This window comes from Acomys russatus, chromosome 18 (assembly GCF_903995435.1).
Source record: "Acomys russatus chromosome 18, mAcoRus1.1, whole genome shotgun sequence".
NCBI lineage: Eukaryota > Metazoa > Chordata > Mammalia > Rodentia > Muridae > Acomys > Acomys russatus.
In genome coordinates this window covers 20,811,474-20,838,743 of record NC_067154.1, presented here as the reverse complement: position 1 = coordinate 20,838,743, position 27,270 = coordinate 20,811,474, and the positions used below count along the sequence as shown (strand labels likewise).

Here is a 27,270-nt window from a genome sequence, read left to right as displayed (position 1 = left end):
GTGCATCAGTTTATGCAGGTCCTGACTGTAGAGACACAGACCTACAGACAGGATGGTTTCTTCTCACCAGGTTAGAGGTTAGAGCTGCCTCTTCAAGTTCCTCTTCCATTTTCTCTGGTGCTCTGATGATTAGTTACAAAGCATCTACCTGGTGAAATTTAGAGCCATCTAGAAGGCAAACCTCTGAGTGTGTCTGTGACAGCATTTCCAGAGAGGTCTGAATGTGAGTGGAGTCATTCCACGGGCTCTGGTCCAAGACTGAACAAAAAGGAGAAAGTGCGCTAGACAGCAGCGTTCTTCCCTCTCTACTTCCTGGCTGGGGATGCAGTGTGGCCAATAACTTCCTGTTCCTGCTTCCACAGCTAAAATTGCTCCTGCCACTGCCACTCCCTGTCATGATGGATTGAACCCTCAACTCGTAAGCCAATAAAACCTTTTCTTAAGCTGTGCTTGTCAGATGTTCTGTCACAGTGTGAAAAAAGTAACGAGTACATCTTGTGTCTGATAACTTGCTATCCTTTATGGCAAACACAGTGCGCTTCCAGACCATCAACCTAAAATGTTATTTGACTTCCCATCGGCATACATCAGCATTAACCTGTCACATCTTATTCATTTATTTGTCAGTTGAAGAAAGTGTGATAAGAACAGGTTGTTTGTAGAGAGCGGTGGGAATGTTGAATAGAGTATTTGGGAGGCTAGATCTAACTGGGAGATTTCATAGGGTCTTCAGTGAGCAAAACCAGCATGGAACCTGAGAATGGAAGAGGCAGAAGTGCTCAGAGAAGAAGCAAAGGGATCAAGCTGTAAAGGGAAAAGTAAAGCACATTATCAACTTTGCTCAAGGTTAAGACATTTTTATATGCTTATTATCTATTATAGTATACATATTTTAAAATTATTGTTAGCATGTAAGGTATGTATAATGTATGTATGCATGCATGTATGCATGTATTGCAATATTCAAGCTCAGAAATCAGATATAATTTGTGTCCAATTTAGCCAGTACAGCCACTGCTCAGTATCTGGACAAGCTGGAGACCCTTATGTAAGATGGTATAGTAGTTGACTACACTCTGGATATATCTTCCTACAGTCTTTAAATCATCTTTAAATTACTTATAATATTACTTATGATGCAATGCTCATGAAGCAATTACATACGGCTTCATCACTTTATTATTGAATTTGATGTGGTAAGTTGAAGTTTCTCTTTTTGGAACTTTCTAGAATTTTTTTCTTGAACACTTCTGCTCATGATTGGTTGAAGGTATGGCTGTGAAACTCACGAATATAGAATGCCAACTACACATCACACCAAATCCTGTCAAGAAAAGGGTGGTTACAGACAGGTGTAGTGGTGTACGCCTTTAATCCCAGTACTAGGGAGGCAGAGGCAGATGGATTTCTGAGTTCAAGGCCAGCCTAGTCTACAGAGTGAGCTCAGGACAGCCAGGACTGTTACACAGAGAAACCCTGTCTCAAAAAACCAAACCAAACCAAACCAAAAAACCCCAACCCCCCCCCCCAAAAAAAAGAAAGAAAGAAAAAGAAAAAGAAAAAGAAAAAAGGTGGTAAACCTGAGAGATATAACTGAAGAGACTGAAGAGCTGTGGTCAGGGTTAAGGAGATTAATAATAAGTAATGATGAACTCAGAAACAAGCAAAAATGGATCTTTCTTATACTGCAGGAGACAGTGCTTTCCACAAAATGACCATACCCTACATGCTGGATTAACTAGCAAACTCTACTTTATAGAACAAAGGGGCACAATAATATAAGTAATATCATCTATCTATCTATCTATCTATCTATCTATCTATCTATCTATCTATTATCTATCTATCTATCTCTATCTATCTCTATCATCTATCTATCTATCTGTCTGTCTGTCTGTCTGTCTGTCTGTCTATCTATCTATCTATCTATCTTAAAGCTAAGGGTCTTGAGATCAGTGGGTAAAGCCAGATTGTCTGTGTGTGTGCAGTGTTAGCAAAGGACTCTTTATAAGAGGGAGACTGGTCGGGTGGAAGTCAGAAAGAATATGTAAGGACAGAAACATAGGCTAGAGTTGGGTTGACGAGCTTTGAAGATGAAGAAGGGGCCTGTGTGCTGAGGAATATAGGCGGAGGCTAGAAGCTGAGAAAAGCAAGCAAACCCCACAAAATCCCTGCAGAGATACTTCAGACTTTTGATCCCCAGAGCTGCAAGATAATGCATTTCTGCATTATTATTAACTTATTAAATCTGTTATATCTGCAATAAGAGATGAATACACACTCCTTGGCCTCAAGGGATGAAGAGAGATGAGGATGTTGCCAATGTCTGCAAAGAAGCAGAGCTGTGCAGGAGGAAGGGCTGTGACCTGTGACCACAGAGCGCATCCGCCATGACTTGAATCTCAGTGAGCCAAGATGAGAGAGAACCACTACCTTCTTTTTCTTCTTCCTATGCCTTTTGGACCATTGTGTGTCTCCCACTGGTGGATGCCAGCCAGTCTTAATGCAGCAGTCTCATAACACAGGCAGTCGGGATCGGCCTCCGAGGGACAGAGAGCACATCTGCTGAAGAGAGAAGAGCTGAGCAAACAAAGGATAAAGGAAAAAGCAGCATTATTGAATTATTATAATTGTCCCCCTTTAGACACAATTTTATGCAGAAAAGTATTGTATTATAGTAAATCATATTCCCTTTCCTAGATCTTAGGGAATCGCCATTTTCCTTCACTTTTCTTATTCAGTCAGAAATTACTATTGCATCATAAACAAACAAATAAAGAGATAGACACACACATAGGCCATTATGGAGTAAGTTTCATAGTGTGACCTCATTATTTGTAAACAAACATCCATGTCATCTGGAGCCATCCAGCAGGATCTTAGTCGTCAAGAGAATTCTAAGTCCCACCCTTTCTAATAATGATGTCAGAAATCTAAACATTGGCTGCTCTGACTCTAATTTCTTATTGACTTTGTAAACCATGAAGATGTAAGATCATCTTTGAAAACATCTAACAAAAGCCTGCTCTAGAGAGATGTGCTTTACTGGGATGCTCAGCAGTAATGACTCTCATATTTAGAGTTGGGAAAAGGAGTTACAAGGATATTAGTATTGCAGTGAAGATCAGATGAATCGTTCCACTTTCCCCACTATCAGTACTCAGGGGAAAATAAAGTCACAAGAAATAGAGGCAGTTTCTGGACTTTCCTAGTCAAATGCAATTAGCAGGAAAACCCATGCAATGCAGTCAAAACACTTCACCTTTAAAGGAAAGAAAGCAATTGAGCCAATGGGTGTCTAGAAAGGGGAAAATCAGTGACCAAACCGTTCAGGGATATTTTGTTTAAAATTGTTCAGTAGAAGAAGATTGAGGATGATGGTTTATTTCAATACCATCAGCTTTAGACTATAAACTAGACTTCCCAACAGATTGGTGGAAGCTGGTTAACTTTGTGCGTCATCATGGCAGGACTTCAGGGTACTAGGCTATATGGCTGCACAGATCTGCTAAGCAGATGACCCTCCCCAGAGTGGGTGCAGATCATCCAATCCATTGGGAGCCTGAATAGACCAAAAAAGGTGGAGGAAAGGCCAGTTCACCTTGTTGGTCATATTTATTGGGATACCAGTCTTCTTCAGTCTTTAGAAACACTAGTTCTTAGATTTTAAGATTGGAATCTGTAAGTCTCTCTGCCTCTTAGGCCTTAGAACTATACCGTTGCCTTTGCAGCCTGCTGTAGGAAATAAATCAATGAAGCAAAATAGAAGAGTAGATTTCACCTCAAGATGGCAAAAGCAGGCTTTATTGGTCTGGGAGGCTGGCACCCCCAAACTCTGTGGCTCAGTATCCAAGGGTTCCGGAGAACCATGTCAGGCCTGAGAATCAGTTTTTTTTTTTTTTTCATGGAGTGTAAGGAAGGGAGAGGGCCTGGCTTCATGAGGCTCAGAAAGCCATTTTCTTTCTTTCTTTTTTCCTTCCTTTCTTCCTTCGTTCCTCCCTCTCTTTCTCCCTCCCTCCTTCCCTCCCTCCCTCCTTCTTTCCTTCCCTCTCTCCCTTCCTTCCTTTCTTTTGGATAAACTGAAGAGTGAGAGATGAGTCAATGTCCCTGCTTTGCATCTCCTGGTTCCGGGGTGTGTGAAGGGAGGTGCCTGCCTTCTAGAATCCCACTGACAGCAGGTTTCTTGAAGGCGTGGGTGGGTGTATTTTATGGCTCTGGTTTTGAGGTGGGGGGTTTCCTTTATTCCTGACCTTTTATGTATGAATGACAGGGAGCATCATCATCTGTCTGGTACTTCTTGCCGTGAGAGCGGGTGTCCTTTGGAAGCTTTGAGGTCTGGGGTGACTCTGAGAGACTCACTGTTCCTGAAGGAGAGCGCAGATTTCTCTGTTGGCTATCTGGAGGGCTTGGAGACTCCCTTCCAGCCTTCCATGATCTCCACACCCTCTCAAAACATTAATTTTTTTTACTGCAAAGTTAACATATATATACCAAATATAGCCAAACAATGCAACGAAAAGTTAGACCAAACACTTATGAATGTGAAGAAATCTATGAACGCTACAGGTGGAATGTGGATAGGAACACATTTGAAATACTAAGTCAAGTGTGATCTTCCCCTGGCTTTGTCTTCTGTAGCATCACTAAGCCTTTCTGTCCTCTTTTTATGCATCTATGGTCTCACCCAATCCCCAGTGCTAGAGGCCTGCTAGCCTCTTACTCACTGCTGCTCTTGCGAACACATCGAATTATGGCCATCACCAGATAACAATAACCTGCACACCACAGACTGTCTAGATCAGTAAGTTGGGTCTTTCAGTAATTCTATGAAGCTAATAATCCTAGCTCCATGCCTGTCTCGACATTGAGAGTTCAGAAACCTTAAGTGAATCGTCCATGTTGGAGAGACAGGAAGAGCTGCGGGGGGGGGGGGGGGGAGGGGGCTACCTTTTGAAGCTGGACAGACAAGGTATACCCAGTCAGGCTATTTAACACAGCATTTGAATGCTTTTTCTTAGGTCACATGAACCTTGTCAGTGCTCTTTGCTCTCTGCTCTTCCCATGATGGTGGGGGCCATATACTGTGGAAAACGGCGAAAGCCTGCTGAGTATCAGTTTTCAGCTCTCTCACTGCACCTTGACTATGGATACAACACACCCAGCTGCCTCACAGTCTGTCCACTATGGTCCCCTGCCCTGGTGGACTGCATCCTCAAGTCATGAGCTGTACCCTAGGTGCCTGTGCATCCTTCTAGCATGTCTATCCACCTGCAGCCTGTCATCTCTCAACCCAAGCCCAAGCGAGTCCCCGAGCCACATATTTAGACTCCTCATCCAATGTAGGAATTGAAAAGCCAGTGTTTTCTTATTTTAAACCTTTCATCACCTTTGGTGTTGCTGAAAATAGTATACACATTTGAGTACTTACTGACCTTGGTCATGGCAACTTTGTTTCAGAGGAAAGCTGAGTAGAGAGTGCAGTCTATAAAAGATGAAACCCGGCCGTGGTAGGAAAGTGAAAACCAGCCTTTATCCTTGTGGTGGTCTAATGGTTCAGGAAGAGGCCTTGGGGAACTCTGCTGGGTAGACTTGAAAGCATTGTAGAAAATGTTTATGAAAGCAGAATCTCAATACCGGTTACCTAGGAGAAGCAATCGCCGGGCCTGAGGGGAAGGACTGACAATCACAGTTGCTAGAGAATTGTGGAGAGCACTTCCCAACAGTGGCCCATTGCTCCGCGGTTCTCAATGCTACCCTCCTCTCCTGCTCATGACTCACTCATTTCCTTTTCCTGGATGACAGGTCTTTCTCTCTCCCTTTATAATTCCCAAAGTTGACTACCTTCAAAAACTTCTTTTGACTAAGTATTTACCATACTTACCGAAACTAGTTTTACTGTGCACAGCTTTCCCAAAGGAAGTTTTCGTCTAAGACAGCAGTTCTCAACCTTCCTAATGCTGCGACCCTTTAATACAGCTCTTCTTGCTGTGGTGAGCCGAACCATAAAATTATTCTGTTGCTATCTTATAATTGTAATTTTGCTACGGTTATAAGTCATGATGTAAATGTCTGATATGCAGGATATCCGATGTGTGACACCTCCCCAGGGGTGAGAACTGCTGGTCTAAGAGAGCATGCTTCTCTGAGGGTAGCCTTCACACCTTGGCAGGACCATGCCTAGCTTTGTAGTATACTATAGTTATGTCCATAGTCTTATTTGTTTCTATATTGTTCAATTTTTACTACATAGACAGCAACACAGACAGACAAAATAACCCAGCCATATTATAAAGCTAGGAAAGCCAGCATGAATTGTGCAAAGAAAAAAAAAATGGAAGCAATTTTTCACTTGAGAGTGTCCTTGACTGAGACCTCTAGATAGCTCGCTAGTTATGAACGCCTGTTGCTCTTGTAGAGGACCTGGGTTCAGTTTCTAGGTCTCACATGGCTGTTCATCAGCATCTCTAACTCCATCTCAAGGGATCTTGTGACCTAGAGGGTGCCAGGCATGCACGTGGGTGTGCATAAACATGCAGGGGAAACCCTGTGCACACAAAATAAAATAAATCTAAAAACAGAAGAATGGCCTTAATAGGCCAGTACAAATTGCTGTACCCTTAACACTTGGGTATTAGAGTTTTAAAAACCGTATCCTGTTGGCAGAATGGGAAGAACGCATTCAAGCCTTTCCACTGCAGAGTGAGGTGGCTGTCCTGCAGACTCGCTGGTGCCTGGGTTTCAAGATGACCATAAGACAGGTGGGTGGGTGGGTACACCTGGCTAGTCTGGAAAGTGACAAGGCACTCATGTCCATTTAAGGAGAGCAACTGGCGACATTTATTGCTAATGATACAACTCAAGCTCTCGAGAGAAAAAAATAGAGCTTTAAGAAACTTCTGTTACAATGATCTATTCTCCCAAACACTAAAGATTAAGTGAAAAGTGACATAAACATTTAGACTTTTGCTACCATGACATGCAATGTGTCACCGCTGGAAGCTCCCAGAGAATCAATACTTTCCAAATGCCTGATGCCTTGTATTCGAAACTGTCCCTGGGTAAGAGATTCCTTAAAAGGATAAAAGGAGCAAGGGGTGTTATTGTGGCAGAGTACAATAACATCACTAACTCAGAGACAGGTCACCAGCAAAATGCACAAGAAAAGTGCTACTTAGAAAAGTCAGCACCTCACCTTTGAACATGTATCATATACTTTGAACACGTATCAGAAATTGTAAGACAGCTAATATTTCTCCCCAAGGGGCATAATAAGGAATCAAAATATTTTAAAAACTTTAAAAAAGTTTTAAAACACGTTTATTCTAGTTGTCCTGTGCATACCTTTAATCCCAGCACTAAAGAGATAGTGGCCGTGGTAGTGGCAGAGGCAGAGGCAGAGGCAGAGGCAGAGGCAGAGGCAGAGGCAGAGGCAGAGGCAGAGGCAGAGGCAGAGGCAGAGGCAGAGGCAGAAGCAAGTGGATCCATGTGAGTTTGAGGTCAGTCTGGGTCATATAGCAAGCTCCAGGCCAGGCAAGTTTACAAAGAAATAACTTGTCTCAAGCAAATAAACAAAAACAAAATCCAAAACAACAACAAAAAATGTTTGTGTGTTTCTCTCTCTCTCTGTCTCTCTGTCTCTGTCTCTCTGTCTATGTCTCTTTGTCTCTGTCTCTCTTTCTAGGTCAGAGGATATCCTTCAGAAGTAGATTTTCTCCTTCTACAGTGAGGATTCTATGGGTCAAATTCAGGTCATCAAGATTTGCTGCAAGCGCCTTCACCGAGCTATTTCATTGGCCCTCAACATACAGATTTCTTAAGCAGTGAGGCTTAATTCTGCCCTTAGCACTGTTAGCAGTTCTTTCCTAACTGTTGGGCCAACCCCGCCTGGGAAGGCTGCTTGCAGCTTTGCAGTGCTTGACCCTTCCCTTTTGGTCTATTTTTTTTCCCTGCTCCCCTCTCCACGATTTCCCTCCCTTTCCTCTAAGCGTCTGTACGCTCATTGCAGCATCATTCAAAATCTGCTCGTTTAAAAGTCTCTTTTAAGATGAAGAGAGACGGACTTGAGGGGAGTTCTAGAATTTCCCCAGACCTTTCCAACACCCAGAGAGTCTATATTTGGAGGCATAAACCGAGGCCAAACCTCAGGATCCTTGAAGATGGTCTCATCTACAACGTTGAGGGTGGTGTACAGGAAGGGGCACCGGAGTCACTGAAGCTAGCCTTTTAAACCTTACAGAGGAACCTGAGACCCAGAGATGCAAACTGAGGATGGGCAAGCTGAGGGAGCCAGGAACCACTGAACCTACTCACAGCTTCCACCTCAGAGGGCCCTGATGGGGAGGGAGGAGGCCAGTTGATGAGAAAAATAAGGAGGAGGGGTAGGGCGAAGGAAAGGAAGGAGGGTTGAAATGGGAGTGGAAGAGGCAGCCTACCCGGGGCTGATTGGCTCCCGAGGCCAGCCCTCTCCACGAGGTTTATAAGCGTTAGGGCTGCCCGGGGTACCCTGCCCTCTATCGCGCGCCCCGGGGAGCCACTGTCAGGATCTCAGTGAATCGGTTGGGGGGCACACCTGGCCGGGAGCCTGCTCCGTGGCGGGAGGCTGAGGACCGGAGAGAGCGATCGCGGAGCTGGGCGCCCGAAGTTCGGGCGCCGAGCCATGCGCCGGGCCAGCCGAGACTACGGCAAGTACCTGCGCGGTTCGGAGGAGATGGGCAGTGGCCCCGGAGCCCCGCACGAGGGCCCGCTGCACCCCATGCCTTCAGCACCGGCCCTCCGCCGTCCCCCGCAGCCTCCCGCACCATGTTCCTGGCCCTCCTGGGGCTGGGGCTGGGCCAGGTGGTCTGCAGCATCGCTCTGTTCCTGTACTTTCGAGCGCAGGTGAGTGGCTGCCTTCCTCGCCCGGTCCTTTGCTGGGGAAACTGAGTCTGGCCCTCATGCTGGGCCTCCCGGATCTTGCCTATTATGGAAAGGAAAGCGACTCTTCAAGGAAAGGAACTTGGGGGCCTCAAGCCACACTCACCCGCACCTTCTCCCCGCAGCACGCAGAAGCTGAGCGCCACGCCACTGGTTCTAGCAGAGAAGGAGTTTGAATTTCCCCCCAGAAGTAGCATTGGCGGATCCCCCTTCATGTGCCAATGATCGCACGCTTTCTCCCCACCTTGCATTTCTCACTTGAAGTTAAGAACTAGCTTTAACCCCTTTAGGGAAACTGGACGCTTTTACTTGGGTATCTACACTTTCCAACGCCGCTAACTAACCTGTGGCTGCATTGCTTTTCTGGCAGGCTGGGACCACAGTGAGAGGGTGCCAGTCGTTAGAACACCTAGAGATGACACTCCTGTCTCCAGATTAGCAGAGTGACAGCTCTACCAGAAATGCCAGGTCTCAGGGCTGGGGCACTGCTGCTTGTCTGGAGTTCAGGCTCTGAGGGGTGAAGGGACAGCCCCACTGTGCCTGCCTTTGAAGTGGGCGGAGGAAGGAAGGTGCCTCTGTGTGAGTGCGAGAGTGTGTGTGTGTGTGTGTGTGTGTGTGTGTGTGTGTGTGTGTGTGTGTGTTAGTACAGCCTGACTACATTCTAGCCAGTAACCAACTTTTGAAGAGAGGAGGAAGCTCCACAAAAAGATTCAGAACCGCGGCGGCGGGTAGACGGGAGAGAGAAGGAAGGGGTAAATTTGTAATATTATGCTTTCTGGTGGTTTGCGCTCTTGTGTTTTCTTGGAAATTGCAGTGCAGTTGGGTGGATTCATTCAAATATTCTTGTCTGGTGCTATGAACTCTTTCTCAGAGGAAGTGGGGGGCTGACTGTGCATATTTTTATGGGAAAAGAAAGTTGGGTTTGGCCCTCGTTTGTTTCCAGAATCAAAGGTGATTACCAAACCAAACTGGATGCATTAAAATGTGTCATTGCTTGGACTGCAAGAGTTTTTGACATACGCCAAAGTTTTGAACTGTACTTTGGATTACAGGCTTTGTTAAGGATTCAGATCTGCTAGTTTGTACTTTATACCACTACTGTGGTTACCCACTAATGCAAAAATAGAAAGACCATAAACCAGTATTTCTGAAAACCCATCTCAGGGTTAATAATCACACTTCACATTTGTTACCTGTCGAGATTTTCTTCCTCGGGCAAGGTTTGGGTGCTTTGCTTTTGATATTAATCACAACTCGTATGAAAATGAGAACCAAACCAAACCAAGCATTTCCCCTTCATTGGGGTACATCGGGGTGCAGAGGAATCAATGAATGACTTCTTGTTGGTTTTTGCCATCTGTTTTTTTTTTTTTTTTTTTTTTTTAATGCATGTGTATGGAGAGCCTGCATAGTGTGCAACAATATTAAATGCTATGGGATTGACTTAAAAAAAAATCACTGTGTTTGCCAGTCCCCATATCTTTCTGTGTGTGGTGCCAAGGGGTAGAGTATACATCCTATAAAAGGCTGTTATAGTCTTTGCAAAGAGATTTTAGGCCTGAAGATACAGTAGTTTCTGGCATCTTTTTTTTTTTTTTTTTTTTTTTTTTAACTTTTTAGGGCCCTAACATCTTCTCCGAGCAATAATTGTGAAGTGCACATTGAGCTTGGAAGGAAGTGTGGAGAATATGTTCTAGGGACTCTTAGTTTGCCAGGAACCTTGGAACCTGGCATGGCTGTGGAGGAAGGAGTCATCAGCTGGGCTCTTGTTCAGCTTTCCTGAAGGAACTCTATCGTGGGTGAGGTGGTCTGAGATGTCTGTCACCCTAATGGCATGGTCACCTTCCATCACACAATAGCACAAGACTTATAATGAAACAACTTGTTCCACAGGAGATAGCAAGCTAAGCCAGATAATTTTCCTATGGGGAATTTAATGTCATCAGATTTCGTACTCCTTTTTTCTTCCCTCCCTCTGTCCCCCTCCTTACCCCCTTTCTCTGTCTCCCCTTCTTTCCCCTTCCTCTGTCCCACCGTCCCTCCCTCTTCTTCCCTCTCCCTCTTCCTTCCCAGCTAGGGTCTCACTGTAGTCTAGTCTGACCTCAAAGTTGTCATGTAGCCAAGGCTATTACACCTCCAGGAGCTAGGATTGCAGACATGTACCACTGTGCATGGTCTGTGTGGTATGACTGGAGGGACTGAAGCCACAGGGCTTTGTGTGTGTTGGGCAAACACTCTACCAAGTGCACCAAATGATTAGTTCCTAGTCGCTATGGGCTTGAGCCTTCCCAAGACTTACTTAAAATAATTTCAGCCATTGTTCTGAACCGAGATCTGTAACTACATTTTTGAAAGGCTGTGTGCAGGTCCAGGGAGGTCATAGCTTATAGATGCGGCACAGTTTCTAGGTACTAGTGAGTAATGGTTGAAGGTGGGTTTTGGGTTCACAAAGGCTCAAATAAATACATTTTTCCTAACACTACAATTCTTTTCACTTTAAAAAAATTTTCAAAAACCTTCTTTTTTGTACTTTTAGATATTGGTGTCAAATAATGAATAGGATTTTTAAAGTTGCATTAATTTTAAAAGTCCTGGATGAACTACTTGGGATTTCCGAATGCACTTGAATGAGAATGAAACCACCTACTATCAGAACAAGTTTACATTTTAAGACAAAACAAGCCAGGTTTATGATAGTTTAAAGAGAGTGAACAGAAATAATATGAATTCTCTGAAGTGGGAGGATTGAGAGTTCAAGGTCAGCCTAGATCAAAACAAACAAAATCAAATTTAAAAGCAAAACCAAAACATCCTCGTGTTTGAATAATGAGCAATGAAAGGCATCATGGGTGTTTCAGATTGTGCTTGTGCTCACACTTTAAGAAGAACTGCATTCAGTGTGGACTGCCTTCCTCCTCCCAGGCCTGCCAAGGGCTTGGCATGTGGCTTGTGCTATGTGTTTACTACACAGTATTCATGCTTTGGTTTTCAAAGGGAAAAAAAAGCCTTTCTACAATGTTACTTGTAGAGTTTGTGGTGTGTGTGTGTGTGTGTGTGTGTGTGTGTGTGTGTGTGTGTGTGTGCCTGTGTGGTGTGTAGTGTGTGTTTGAATGTGTGTGTGTGTGTGTGTGTGTGTGCCTGTGTGGTGTGTAGTGTGTGTTTGAATGTGTGTGTGTGTGTGTGTGTGTGCCTGTGTGGTGTGTAGTGTGTGTGTTTGAATGTGTGTGTGTGGTGTGTGTGTGTGCCTGTGTGGTGTGTAGTGTGTGTTTGAATGTGTGTGTGTGTGTGTGTGTGTGGTGTATGTGGTATGTGTGTTTGGTGTGTGTGTATTGGGGTGTGTGTGGTATATGTATAGTGTGTGTGTGGGAGAGATAGGGGGAAGGAGGAAGGGAGAGAGGGAGGAAAAGGGGGAGAGAGGGAGAGACACACACAGAGAGACAGAGGGACAGAAAGATAAAGAGACAGAGAGACCGAGAGAGACAGAGACACAGAGAGAAAGATAGACAGAAACAGAGAGAGAGAGAGAGAGACAGAGAGACAGAGACACAGAGACACAGAGAGAAAGACAGAAACAGAGAGAGAGAGAGAGAGAGAGAGAGAGAGAGAGAGAGAGAGAGAGAGACAGAGACAGAGACAGAGACAGAGACAGAGACAGAGACAGAGACAGAGACAGAGAGAGTGCCATCAAATTTAAACTCCCTTCTCACTCTCCCTGTGTGCACAGGGCAGCCTCTCTGGCTGTTTTTCACCCAGGCAAGTAGCTATTGCAGATCTGAGGTTGAGGTAGGCAGGCAGCTTATTTGAAAAACTGATAAGGAAGCAACCCAAATGTCAAGCATCCTGCCTCATTTAACCTTACAAATGATCTGTTTCAAGGAAGTTCACACACGCACACACGCACACGCGCACACACACACACACACACACGCACACACGCACACACGCACACACACATACGACTTGCACCTATCAGATGATCGGATGACGCTGTAGTTATGAAATGAACGTGCGCGCACGCGTTATTGGGGGTGGAACCCAGGGCCTCCAGTATGGCAGACAAATGCTTTCCTGGCCCTAACCATCAATGTAAAACTAGGTAACTCAAGACTTCATGTTTGCAGGTCCACATGTACATGTGACTCACTGTAACTCAGTTTGCTGTGCTCTTCTGTGGAGGAATGTCAGTTGATAAGCCTTCTGTGAAGACATGAAGTCAGGGACAGCTTGTTTGTTCAGTGTCAGCCCCTGTGTGTCACCCCTGGGGCCCCACCTCCCCCCTGCAATCTACCACCTGACATACTTAATTGACTAAAAGGGGCTTTCAAATGATTTGCCTCCCTACACATCTTTCCTTTTCTAATTTACTGTTATGCAAAATAATTATCTACAGCTAAAATGGTACAGATTTTCAACCATGAAAATCCTCTCTCTAGACTGCTGTGTACCACAAAATATGCTGTTGGGTGGGAGCTACACACACTCGGTCTCTCTGAGCACTCGGAAAGCTTCCCCACCCCCGTCTTTCCTGACCTTCCTTCCTTCCACAGACTGCCCTCACCTGCCTCTCACACCTCTTCCTTTCCTTTTGCCTGGGCACCAAAAGGAGAAGCCACATCTGGCTAGAGATACAAAGTGGATTCTAACAGGTCCTACTTAAGGAAACAAATAGGTGGACAATTCAAAGTTAATTTTGCTGTGTGATCATGGTTTCTTTTGCCATAGGAATTGATGAGGTTCTAAACATGAAGTATTCAAAGAAAGAATCAACACCTGAATCTAACTTAGGTGTGTCATAAAAGTGCCTGAGGGATCCAAGTGAGATCTGGTCACTGGCATTTTTTGTTGTTGTTGTTGTTGTTGTTGTTTTTTGTTTTTTAAGAGAAAAAGGACAAGTTTTTTGCATTGGACATTTTTATTTGTACCAAGCCATAATTGTTATTAAGTGATGCAATATTGTGATAATTAGTGACTCTTCGGGGGAGGGGTGGATTCATTTTAGTAACAGAATAACTATATGTATTTGTATATTTGCGACTTGAGAGCATTGCTTCTCAGAGTTTAATACAGAGAAGGCGACCTTGGATCTAGTTAGATGTAGCTCCCCATGGTGAGTCCATGCTGGTGACTGCTGTGCTGGGACCCGCTGTTTCTGTTAGATGGCCTTAGTTTGTCTGTAGGATCCAACTTTGTTTAGGGTCTCCAGGCATTTCCTAAGGCCGCATGGTCTCTCCAGCTCAGCTCCTGCCTGAAGCCATTGCAGAATTCTGCTTTCCTGAGGTCTAAACCCCATGGTCCTTCGCATCAAGTGCCTAGTCATGACATGTCTAGTTTTGTAGGATGCTTTTGACTTAAAAGAGCCTTTTTTAAAAAAGGTCTGATTGAGCTAAGTACAGTGGTATATGCCCTCAATCTCAAGACAAGGGAGGCAGAGGCAAGTGGGTCTTTGTGAATTCCAGGCCAGTCTGGTTGGCATTGAAAGTTCTAGGCCTGTTAGGGCTGGTTCAGTGAGGCTCTTGTCTTAACAAAACAAAACAAACAACAGAGGAAGATTGACAACTTCCCTTTGATGAAAACTCACACTCTGATTTGTACTAAGTATTCCAAAGAAAATACATGAAATAAATATGCACTGCAAGTAATTTTGTAAACGTGGTAGGCCATCACCCAGGTTTACAGATTTCCCTTATATGTTTTAGTGCTTCAATATTTAATATATATGTGCCACGTGCATGTGTGTGCGTGTGTGAACATGCAGCATATGTGTGCAGGCACATTTGGAGACCAAACTAGTGGGTCGGATCTCTTGGAGCTGGAGTTATAGGCAGCTCTAAGTTGCCTGACTTTGGTGCCAGGAACCAAACTCTGGCCCTCTGGAAGAGCAACAAGTACTTGTGTGTGTGTGTGTGTGTGTGTGTGTGTGTGTGTGTGTGTGTGTGTGTGTGTAAATATAAAAAAATAAAATAAATAAATTTATTTATTTTTATTTTATTACATTGGTGTTTTGCCTGCATGTATGTCTATATGACAGTGTCAGATTCCCTGGAACTGGGCTTAGGGACTGCTATGTGGGTGCTGGGAATTGAACCCCAGTTCTCTAGGAAAGCAGCCAGGACTCTTAGCTGCTGAGCCATCTCTCCAGGCCCAGATCATATTTATATTTGCATGACTAGAATACTAAAAGCAAGAATCCGTGTGTGCATGTTTGGTAAAAGGCTGTTTTTAAGAGTTTCTAGCCAGGAGATGGTACTTTTTAGTTTGTTTGTTCCCAAGGACTGGTAAGTAGGCAGAGAGAGAGAGAGAGAGAGAGTGAGAGAGAGAGAGAGAGAGAGAGAGAGAGAGAGAGAGAGAGAGAGAGAGAGAGAGAGAGAGAGATTTCCAACTGAGCTTTGCCTATTATAAACTTTTGCGTTTGGTCTAGTTTTCATCTATGGACAAATAGATGCTCACAAAGTACTTTGACTTTTGGAGGAAGGAGGAAAAGTTAAGCTATTAAAAAAAATCAGCAAGGTGTGGTATCGCACACCTTTAGTCCCAGCACTCAGGAGGCAGAGGCAGGCAGCTCGCTGTGAGTCTGAAGCCAGCCTGGTCTACAAAAGTGAGTCCAGGACAACCAGGGCTACATAGAGAAACCCTGCCTCAAAAAACCTTTTAAAAAAGGTCAAACTCAGCTAGGTGGTAGTGCTTGGTGGCGGTGCATGCCTTAAATCCCAGCACTTGGGAGGCAGAGGCAGGTAGATATTTGAGTTCAAGGCCAGCCTGGTCTACAGAACCAGTTACAGGACAGCCAGAGCAATGCAGAGAAACTATGTCTTGAAAAATCAAACAAAAAGACAATCAAACTCCCTTTTTTATGGTGGTCGAAGCCACTGCAAAGTCTTGCGGGAACTTGGGAAGTAGACGGCAGAGAGAGAGACTTGGCTGGTCACCCTTCTTAAACCTGGTGTTCAGCTAGCACCTCCATGGGGGTGTTTTGGGTGAGACAATGCTTGTATTTTAGCATTTCCTAGCCCTTGCCCATATACCACAAGTACCCTCTCCACCCTAGTGTGGCCACAGTCACCAATCTGACCTATTTGTAGGATCCAGGTGAGGAATATTGGCTAAATAAATATTCCTCTGAAAGAGAAGCTGCACATCTGGCTTCTGGTTTTGTCTGGGCTGCAGATAGGTTTCTCACTCCCATGTTTCTCTCATCAAAACACTCATCTAGTCAATAAAGGGAAAGGCCAGGTGGGAACAGTAGCTCAAGATTATGATAATTTTTCTGATTTACTAAGGCCTCACGGTTTGCATCTTCAAGAGGGCTTCATCTCTATGCGGTTTCATCTAGCACGATGCATGTGTCTTATTCATCTAGTTTAAGAGACAGGGCCTCACGCTGTAGCCCAAGCTGGCCTAGAAATTACACTGCAGCCCAGGCTGTCCTCAGATGTACTCTTTTTATTAATATATATTTTATTAATTAATTAATATATATTTATTTTTATATATTTATATAAATATATAAAAATATATATTTATTTAATTAATATATATATATTACATCTCAATTGCTAGACCATCCCTTGTATCCTTCCATTCCCCCCTCCCTCCCACTTTTCCCCTATTCTCCTCCCCTATGACTGTGACTGAGGGGGACCTCCTCCCCCTATATATGCTCATAGGGTATCAAGTCTCTTCTTGGTAGTCTGCTATCCTTCCTTTGAGTGCCACCAGGTCTCCCCATCCAGGGGACATGGTTAAATATGGGGGACCAGAGTTCATGTGAAAGCCTCAGACATACTCTTATCCTTCTGTTTCAGCTTCTCAAGGGCTTATATTATAACCATCAACCGCCAGCCTAGCTTGACGAGCCTTTCCTTACCTGCTTGAATCACATACCATATCCTTGCTATCTCTTCTGTCCACGAAGAAGTTCACTCCCCGTGAACTGCACACATGCGTTCCTCTTAAGAACCAATGACATCGTGTGTTGTGGACGATTGTCAGCAACTCATCAAAATGAGTTTAGAGTGAGTTGTGTCGGGGCAAAGGGAGATGGGTCAGTTGAGAAAGTATTTGCTACTCACATCCTGGCCCTACAAATTCCAGCGATGGATGGGAAACAGAGACGGGAAGATCCTGAGGTCATGCTGGCCAGCCAGTTTAGCCAGTGGCTGAGCTCCAGGTTCAGTGAAAGACTCCATCTCTAAAATTAAAGTGCAGGGTGGTAGAGGAAGACGTCCGACATCAACCTCCACTTCTGGCCTCCACATGTGCATATACAGGTGCTCACACACACACACACACACACACACACACACACACACACACACACGTTTTCATTGACTAGACAGGTAATTTTTATTAATTACCATAATTATATACCCCTGGGGTATATAGAACTCTAAGCATGACCCTTTTATTACCAGTCACATTTCATTAACTATGACCACTTTAATATCCTTTTCCTCTCTTAGATGGATCCTAACAGGATATCAGAAGACAGCACTCACTGCATTTATAGAATTCTGAGACTCCATGAAAACACAGGTTTACAGGACGCGGCGATGGAGAGTGAAGACACAGAGGCCCTCCCGGACTCCTGCAGGAGGATGAAACAGGCCTTTCAAGGGGCCGTGCAAAAGGTAAGTCTGCGCAGATGTTGCTAAGTCAAGGGTTCTTCCTGACTCTACAGTAACTGAATAGTACTAAGACTTGCGAAGTGCTGGTGGTTCTGCTCTTCTGTTTTTACCAAATTGTGAAAGAGCTGACGAGGCTGTTTTCAGGAGAATTCTCTTGGAGTTGGTGGTGGGTTTCTTTCACTTCTTTTTAAGAGGAGGGATTTGAAAGGCTAGCTGGCAGGAGGGCCAGAGACTACAGTCAGTGCGAGATCACTTTGTCAGTGTGAATCCTTGCTCTGAAAACAGGACTTTCTGGTGGCCCTTTCCCCATTTGCTTCTCTTGGAATCCCAGTTGCACCCCTGTGGCCTGGGCTCCCTGCAGGCAGCATTGTAATTGGCCCTGTGCTGTCAGGTGTGGTGCTGGGTGAGATGGAAATCGTGTGCCTCTTTCTCATTTTCTGGGAGAGCTGGGCAATAAGAGAGCTGAAAATGGAAAGACTGGTGACTCCTGTGTCAACAGCTGGAGCTGAGGACCATGTCTGCCTGTCAGGTTTTCATGAGCCACCTGGGAGTTCTACTGCCTCAGAACTAATGCCCTTACTGACTTCACCGAAAAATTGAGCAGGAGTCTAGCGCTACGTGCTGCCTGTCTGCTCACGGGCCGCCATCCACTCGCCCTCCCAGCTTCCAGATTGCTACTTCTTGGGTTACCTCAACAGCTCAGAGTAAACCCTGGCATTCTCAAAGCCGTTGGGCCTTGGATTTGTTAAGATTTCCTAATGAACTAGAGCAATCTGTCCCATCCTATCTTAGTTCTCCAGAGGGATAGCACAGCTTTAAAAGTGTGTCAGCTAAAAGTACAGCTTAGAAAGACTAAGCTGTAACACCTTTAAAGTAAATGTAACATTTTAAAGGTGAGGCTTGGTGTGTTTTATTAAATTTAAAATACTATGGCTTTTTTTTTTAAGCTTCCTTCATCGTGTCACATTACCAAGCCAATATATGGACTGAAAAAATTAAACGTGACCATCACAGATTCTGCCTGCATCTTAATTTCAGAGATGACGCACTAAAACTGAGTGTCACAGAATTGGGAAAATAGATGCTACTGAAGCAAGCACGAGAAGGCATGTTGCTTCCGGCAGCTGTTATCTGTCTGTGCGAATATATGGATTTATAGTGTAATGTAGCATCAAATTACTTTAAAGAGGTAAACACAGTTTGGACTAGGGAAAAGAAAACTTTGAACAGTTTTCAAAGTTAAGACGTTTCTTGGTTTGGGGAAGGACCACAGTAGTGGAATTCGTGCTCAGTGTGGGTGAAGCTCTGGTTTCACTCAGAACCTGGCGAACTAGTGCCAAGAGCAGACGAGAAGAATCAGCTGTTTGTATCACAGGCGCATGGTTACCAGGTGGTGTTCACGTCTGAGACCCGACGGTTATGAGTCTGAAGTTAACACAAGCTACATAGTGAGACGCTGTCTCCGAGAGGAAGAGAGGAGGGAATGGAGGGAGCACACAGTATTTTATATCAACAGATAATTTATGGTTTTCCAGGGGAATGGGACTTTATTTCATTAATTTTGTACTTGTTTGTGCTATGCTGTAGGAATTTACATTTAAAAACACGGGCAATGTATGAAATCCTTTTAAAAGCTCAATGAACTATTACAATAAGCCAATGTGTGGAGGTATAACATATATATTACTCCCTAAGCCAGTGTGTAGAGGTATAACATACACACTGTTACATAAGCCAGTGTGTAGTGGGATAATATACACACTATTATAATATGCCAGTGCGTGCTAGAGGTGAAAGGTCCCAGCTTTTCCTAGGCCTGAGCTTTAGGAAGGAGACAAATGTTACCCAAGACTTATTATTATAGTCAACCAACATCCATATGGTACAACTGTGGACCTAGGCACTTTGCCATACTTTTTTCTTATACCCAAGAATTTACTCTTTTATCCTAGCCAAAGAAATAGTTTACCAAATGCATTCTCCCTTGATGAAAACCACTGGTTAATGTGACGTCCTTGTAATTTGCCACAGTAATCAGATTTCCAATTTGTCTTGGCAATGCTAAAAATAGGATGGGTCCGATGGGCATTCTGAAAGTAAGTTTGCATCTTAACCTTAGTCCTAACAGATACTGAGTGAACCCAAAGAACGATTTATGTGTAGCTGCAATCATTATTGAGAGATCAGCCCGTGCAGTTGTAATGCATACCAGACATCAGTGCAATATCATATTATAGGCGTGCAGAAAGCAGTGTTTAGCCAGCTCATTGTGGTCAGACGAGTAATCTTGTTTTTTCCCTCCTTTTTTGTTTGTGGCTAGGTTTTCTTTGCTTTTTTTTTTTTTTTTTTTGTTCTCTTTTGCACAGAGCTCTGAAAGCCTCCTACTGGTCCAACTCTACCAACCGCAATTTATAAAGTTTATCATAACAGTCTATGACAATAAAAGAAAAACACTAGTACAGTGTGGTGTCTGATTTGTGAAGCGATGCCTGTTTTCAATTTTGGCAGCCTTCCTGGGCTCTGCCCAGCCAGCCTGGCTTGAGCTGAGTGGTGAATTCAGACCTTAACCCAGACTGCCCTGCGTGGCAGGGAAGACACTCACCCTAGACCTTCCGTTTGGTCTCAGTGGAAACACATCCGTTTATGTGCCAAGTAAAGATTTTGAGCCCTCGGGATGTGACTCCACCGCCTTCAAGGTGCCTGGCAGTCGATTTCATGCTGGGAACTTTTGGTAAAAAAACTGTATGAAATTTGCCTGTAAAAATGTTTAGATGAAGGACATCAAAGGAAGAGATCGATAGGTGTAACCTTGCTGTCTGCAAGGAGGTACCCTGTGCCTTGAAGCGGGTAGGGAGAAGCAAGATGGCTTGTCGCTGCTTCTTTGTTTGTTAAATCTATATGGATGTTTTGCCTTCATGTATGTCTGTGTGCTTGGTGCTCTCAGAGCCTAGAGGAAGCAGCCAGTTCCCTGGAACTGGAGTTATGTGCAGCCATGTGGCTGCTGGGAATTGAACTCTGGTCCTCTGGAAGAGTGGTCAGTGTTCTTGACTGCTGAGCCACTTCTCTAGCCCCTGTACTTGTTTATTTTATTTTATTTAGCTTTTAAAAGCTAGACTTTAGATTGAGAAGTGTGTGTGTGTGTGTGTGTGTGTAAGTGCACTCACTCTTGCCTATGTGTGCAGAGATTCAAAGAAGACACAGTGTATCTTCCTCTATTGAGCACCAGCTTGCTTTGTGAGACAGCGTTTCCCATAGAATGTGGAGCTTGTTTGTTTGGTTAGACTGGTGAGTGAGCCCCCAGGATCTGTCTGACTACTAAGCACTGGGGTTATCGATGAGCATGGCCATGCTTGGCTTTTATGTGGGTCCCAGGAGTACTCACTCAGACCTTCATGCTTGGTCAGTTTTCCTACTGAACTGTCCTCTCTTTAATGTAATACTATAGAAGAATGTTTTTATTTAGTAATTATGTATGCAGATGTTGTATTTAAGAACTTAAAATGTTTTTCCTGATAGAGCTAGAAAGATGGCTGTGGTGATAAAGTGCTTAGAAGACCAGAGTTCCATTTCTAGAACACACATTTGAAAAGGCCGGGAGGGGCTGGAGAGATGGCTTAGAGCTGAAGAGCACTTGCTGCGCTTCCAGAGGACCCGGGTTCAGTTCCCAGCCATCTGTAACCCCAGTTCCAGGAGATTTGCTGTCTTCTGGCCTCCCTGGCCACCAGGGACACACATGGTACACACACACACACACACACACACTCACACACACGCACACACAGGCACACACAAGCACATACACTCATGCATGCACACACAGGCAAAAACAGTTATATTCATAAAATAAAATAAAAATCCAGTAATAAGTTTTTATAATTCCTACACTGAGAAAGAAGAGATAGGCAGATCCCTGGAACTCAGTGGAGGGTCAGCCTTTGCTATGTGACAAATATCAGGCTAGCGACTTATCTTTTTAAAAAAGTAGAATGACACCCCAAAATTCTCTCTCCACCTCTCTGTCTCTCTGTCTCTTACTCTCTGTTCCTTATTCTCTCCGTCTCTGTCTGTCTGTCTGTCTGACACACACACACACACACACACACACACACACACACACACACACACACACACAATTTTTCTGATACCATCTGGGGCTGAGGTAGCTCAGCGTCTCAGTGTCCTCTAGCATTGGACCTCCTGCTTAGGAGGCTCAACTTGCTTCCTGCTGAGCTGCCATTTGCCTATAAAGCCTGAGGGTTGCCTAGAACCAACAAGGAAAAAGAGAAAATGTGAGGGTACCATGAACAGTCTGGACATTATCTCAAGCAAACAACAAACAAACAGAAAAAGCCTTCATAAAGTTGAACAATAAGACATGTCTATAGCTTGGAACAAAGCTATAAGTTTGTCCAGGCCAAGGAATTTAGTCTGCTCACACACATTTGAATGTATCATACCTACCTGAGTAATTTTTAGGAATGTCTAGGAGAAGAAAAGGAGGAAAAGAAGAAGAAGAAGAAGAAGAAGAAGAAGAAGAAGAAGAAGAAGAAGAAGAAGAGGAGGAGGAGGAGGAGGAGGAGGAGGAGGAGGAGGAGGAGGAGGAGGAGCCGAGGTTATCTGTAAACTAAGATTCTTGAATGCAATTGGGCATCAACCAATTCCTAAAGCCACTCAGGAACGTTATGAGGATGGTTCATTCTCACCTTGCATGTCATACATATACTTGATGGTTATGAATGGCAGTCGTGGACAATATTGCCGCAATGCCATCACAATTGGGTACGTTTTGTGAGGTGATGTCTCTAACTAGACTTCTTGCTTCAGTCCTGTGGGTCTCTTTGTCTTTGACGCTGGTTTCTTATAAAAGTATGAAACTCTCTAATTCCATTCCCAAATATGAAAAAGCCAATGATGGGAACTGGAGAGATGGCTCAGTGGTTAAGAGCACTTGCTGATCTTTCAGAGGACCTGGGTTCAATTCCCAGCACTCATATTTTGGTTTCCAAATATCCGTAACACCTGATGCCCTCTTCTGGCTCCTATGGGTACTGAGCACATGTGGTGCACATACATTCATACAGGCAACACTCACACACAGAAAATAAATAAATTCAAAAACAAAAGACAAATGCCAACCAGCCCAATGATGATAATGACAATCAGTAAGCTATTTTATTAACAGACCTCTGTTCCCTTGAAGCCTTCCTGGAGAAGTGAAGTAAGACAGAGTCATCATTACTGGAGCAACACCCATTCTTATCCCGAGACAATCAGTATACGTGTAATTTATAATGGGCATGCGCATTGTACCCTGACAGTAAGACTAGTGAATCCAACATTTCTGATGCTTTGATTGGCAATGAAATTATGAAATAGTCACTGTTACTTGAGATCATCTCAGTTGGAAGAATCTTATCAAGGGAAATGACTCTGCGTGCATGCGTGGATGTGTGTGGGTGCGTGCGTGCATGCATGCATATGTGAGTGAGTGTGTGCATGTATGTATGCTCGTGTGTGTGTCTATGTGTCTGTGTGCTTGTGTGTATGTGTGTGTGTGTGTCGGTGTGTGTATGTATATGTCTGTGTATGTGTGTCTGTGTGTGTATGTGTGTGTGTCTGTGTATGTGTGTGTGTCTGTGTGTATGTGCTTGTGTGTATGTGTGTGTGTCTGTATATGTATGTCTGTGTATGTATGTGTGCGCATGCGTGTATGTGTGTGTGTCTGTGTATGTATGTCTGTGTATGTATGTGTGCGCATGCGTGTATGTGTGTGTATCTGTGTATGTATGTGTGCGCATGCGTGTATGTGTGTGTGTCTGTGTATGTATGTCTGTGTATGTATGTGTGCGCATGCGTGTATGTGTGTGTGTCTGTGTATGCGTGCATGCATATGTGTGTGTGTGTGTGTGTGTGTTCCCTCAAGGTCTGGATTCTCCTTCTTTAGCAGGTCCTGTCCTCCCTGTGTCTAGGGTGGCCTCTTGTGCTGTCGTGCCTGCATAGGGAAAAGGATGGCAGTATCTGGGGGATTCCGCTGGCTGGCGGAACTTGGAAGACCATGCCTTACTGCAAGGGAGGCATGGCATCTAGCTTCCAGCTGAGCTGCCACTTGCCTGTGATGCTTGAGGAAGAGACAGTGTAGAACCAGCAAGAAAGGAGAGAGGCACCATCAGTGGTCTCTGATGCACACTACAGCTGGATAAGAAGGAAAACGGACTCACTATACACATAGCGCGCGTGCACACACACACACACACACACACACACACACACACACACACACACACACACACACAGAGCCTGCCCCACACACCCGTGTAGATATACACACATATATGGAGCAGGAGTTAACATGAGCCTGAGAAGGCTGGGTGGTCAGCATTTTACTTTCTAAAGTTTATATTTAGGTAACTAGAGAGAGCATGGGAAAGAGATTGAAACACAGATTTAACCATTTGAAGAAGTGTCACCAATGTTGATTGCAGCTTGCAGTTTTCGGCTAGATTTTAAAGTTTCCAAAGCATTTACTCAAAGCCAGAATGTTCATCATTTTGAGATTGTTTTCTTTTGGAGTTGCCTTGTGGATATTATTTCTTTTAGTCTTCGTAGTTACAAAAGAAAGATCAAGTTGGAGTTTCAATCCTCTTTGCTGTCCCTTTGCCTTTGTGTTCAAGAATTTGTGTCCTCAGAGAGTTTCTCATAAACCCAGGAGGAAACTTGAGTTCGGGTCACTGGTGTTCCCAAATCGAGGGTTAGTCATGTAGTGGTTTCCACGAGGAGTCCATCTCTCTCTGCCGTAAGAGTTTTGGGAATTGCAATCAACCTCAATCATATTTAGTGTGCATAAAAGCCACTGTTTTAAAAAATGGGAAATCTGAAGTAAGATCCACAGAGATCTCCTGCAGAGCCAAGGCTGTCCGTATTAGTTACATCTGTTGCTGTGATAGAATACCACAAGCAAGGCAGCTTCCAGAAGGAAAGGCTTATTTGGGCTTATGGTTCCTGAGGGCTAGGGATCCTTATGGCAGGGAAGCGCAGCAGCGTGCAGCAGGCGTGATAACTGGAACTGGATGCTGAGAGCTCTCTCATTGTGAGTCATAAGTACCACCCCCCAACACACACACACACACACACACACACACACACACACACACACACACACAGAGAGAGAGAGAGAGAGAGAGAGAGAGAGAGAGAGAGAGAGAAATGGCAGGGGGCTTTGAACCCTCAAAGTCCATCCCCAGTGAAGAACTTCCTATAGCAAGACTGTACCTTCTAGACCTCCACAGAGAGTGCCACCAGGTGTTCAAATCCACGGGACTGTAGGGGACATTCTTATTTAAACCACAACACCGTTACTACCATTTGCTCAACAAAAGGCTCATGGCAGTGTACTCATTCTGGGGGTAGGTGGGTGGAGGGTCAGCAAAGAAAGCAGAGCCAGGAGGATTGTAAGGTACAACTGCCAAACCAGTGATGGCAGAGGGCCAGAGGTGAGCTTTTTCCTGTGCTATGAGCAGTCTGGGATGGAAGAGAAGATTATGAGTGGGGACTCTTGAAAGACACAGAATTAGAAAGATCTACCTGAGAGATTCATGATGGGCTGGCCGCAGGCATTTAATGGAACCTGTGTTGCTAAGGGGTGGATTGACTTGTTCATAAGGCCCATTTTGTCCAGTTGTTTTTCTAATTTCCTCTCAAAATACGGTGCAAGCATTATCCTAAAGAGGCTCCCACACCCACTTGTCCACCTGCCTGTGGAATTAGGAGCTCCTCCTGGGTACTCATGGAGTGTATTGTGTGCACACAAGCTACACATGCACAGGCTGAGCCTGGCTCACCCTAGGTGAGCTTTTCAAGGACCTGTGGCTTTCATTTCTGTCCACAGTGGCAGGTGCACAGTAATGCAACTTACAGAACAAATTTTATTTGTGGATAATCCATACCCTTCCTGCATACGTGTCATGTGTGGTGTCTTAGTTAGGCTTACCATCACTTTGATGAAGGACCATGGCCAAAAGCAAGTTGGGGAGGAAAGGGCTTATTTGGCTTACAGATCAATGTTCATCACTGAAGAAAGTCAGGACAGGAACTCAAATGGCAGGAACCTGGAGGCAGGAGCTAATACAGAGGCCACAGAGGGGTGCTGCTTATCGACTTGCTCCTCAAGGCTTGCTCAGCCTGTTTACATAGAGAACCCAGAACCACCAGCTCAGGAATGGCACATCCCACATTGAACTAGACCCTCTCCCCTTGATTACTAATTAAGAAAATGCCCCACAGGCTTGCCTACAGCACCATCTTATGGAGGCATTTTTCTCATTTGAGGTTCTTGTCTCTCAAATGACTCTAGCCTGTGTCAAGTTGACGTAAGACGAGTGACCGCATGTGGCTAGTCACTCTTGTCAGGAGCAAACCATAGTGTAAACTCACAAGATTTGTTAGGGCTGCCAGGCTCAAGTGTGTTCTGCTTCCAGATCAGCTCTTTCTCTGGGTTGAGCCTGCTAGGGGCCTTCCTCTGGTGGCCTGCATCCTTCCCTCATCACAGTCACTGTCTACACCAGCTGGCCTGCCACCTTGGCTGCCCTTTGGCTATTATTCCTAGGGCAACAGGAACAGGAGACTGCAAAAGCCATCTTTTTCTGTGGAGGCAGGGCTTAGTGATGCGGAGAGCTCCGCCAGTGTAAGGCTGGCATTCTTGCTGCAGCAGGTAGAGGAAAGCAGAGACACACCGCACTCCTCCGCTGAGCCCCTGCAAACACTTTTCTCTTTAAATGGGTAGTAGAGTAGGAGACACTTTAACATTGGTCTTTTATGAAGACTAATACTGCTTGGTCATAAGGCTGTTTTTTTTTTTTTTTAAATCAAAGCCCAAGGGGACCTTTAACCGTAGCGGAAGCCTCCTCACTTAAAGCATGAAGGTTAAACAATAAAAACTAATTTTCTATTCCCAGAATACCCATTGCCCTTCCAGGAAAAGCATCACTCTGCTTCATGAAAACAAGGACACATAGCTCCTCAGCCCCTTGGTGTGAAAAGTACATTAACAGTTGTAGGCGAGTGTCCCTCCCACTCTCTGCTGGAAGAAATGGCACCTCTGTGGCTGCTGTGGCCAAGTCCTTCACCCGGAGCTTTCAGAGACTTGCATGGCAGTTGCTGAGGGAACAGGTAGAGGTCAGATCCTTGGGGTCAGTGGGGTGAGACACCCCTTAGGCCTTTGCCCTCTCCTCTTCCTGCTGGGCTGCTGGTCCTTCCTGGTTGCTTCCGTTCTGAGCACTGTCCTGGGGTTGGGGGCTCTGCCTAAGGAAGCCAGGGGTGAGGGGTGTCTTCTGTTGTGGACCTGCTCAGGTAGAAGACTGCTGTAAGGATGTGTTCGAGCTGTCATCACTCTCTCCTCCTAAGGGTCTGGACCATCATCAGTGCATCCAAATCTCTCTCTCTCTCTCTCTCTCTCTCTCTCTCTCTCTCTCTCTCTCTCTCTCTCTCTCTCTCTCGGAGTGTTACCTTTAGGGTCAGAGAAAAGCTGAGGTAAGGATTCTGAGTCCTTCTTCAGCACAGCAGTAGCTGCTCTTTCCATGCCTGGGACTGCTACCTGGAAGTAAAGGCCTCGTGGCTGAAGACAATCCACTACAGAAATGCTAGGGCATTCTAGCTAAGTGTGAGACCAAAGCAGGAAGGATATACATTGCAGGTTAAGGGTTCTGTTTGCAGTTAAGACAGTTAAGAATGAGTTCCT

The 27,270-nt window shown here is 44.8% G+C and overlaps 1 protein-coding gene across 1 annotated transcript in view; it reads left to right on the top strand.

The window, feature by feature from the left end:
* The window catches only part of Tnfsf11 (TNF superfamily member 11), a 92,784-nt gene that overhangs the window by 53,519 nt on the left and 11,995 nt on the right, over window positions 1-27,270 (top strand). Inside the window, exon 2 of the mRNA XM_051160861.1 lies at window positions 17,373-17,540. Within this exon, the coding sequence (XP_051016818.1) occupies window positions 17,373-17,540 (168 nt within the window). The remainder of the gene's footprint in view (window positions 1-17,372; window positions 17,541-27,270) is intronic.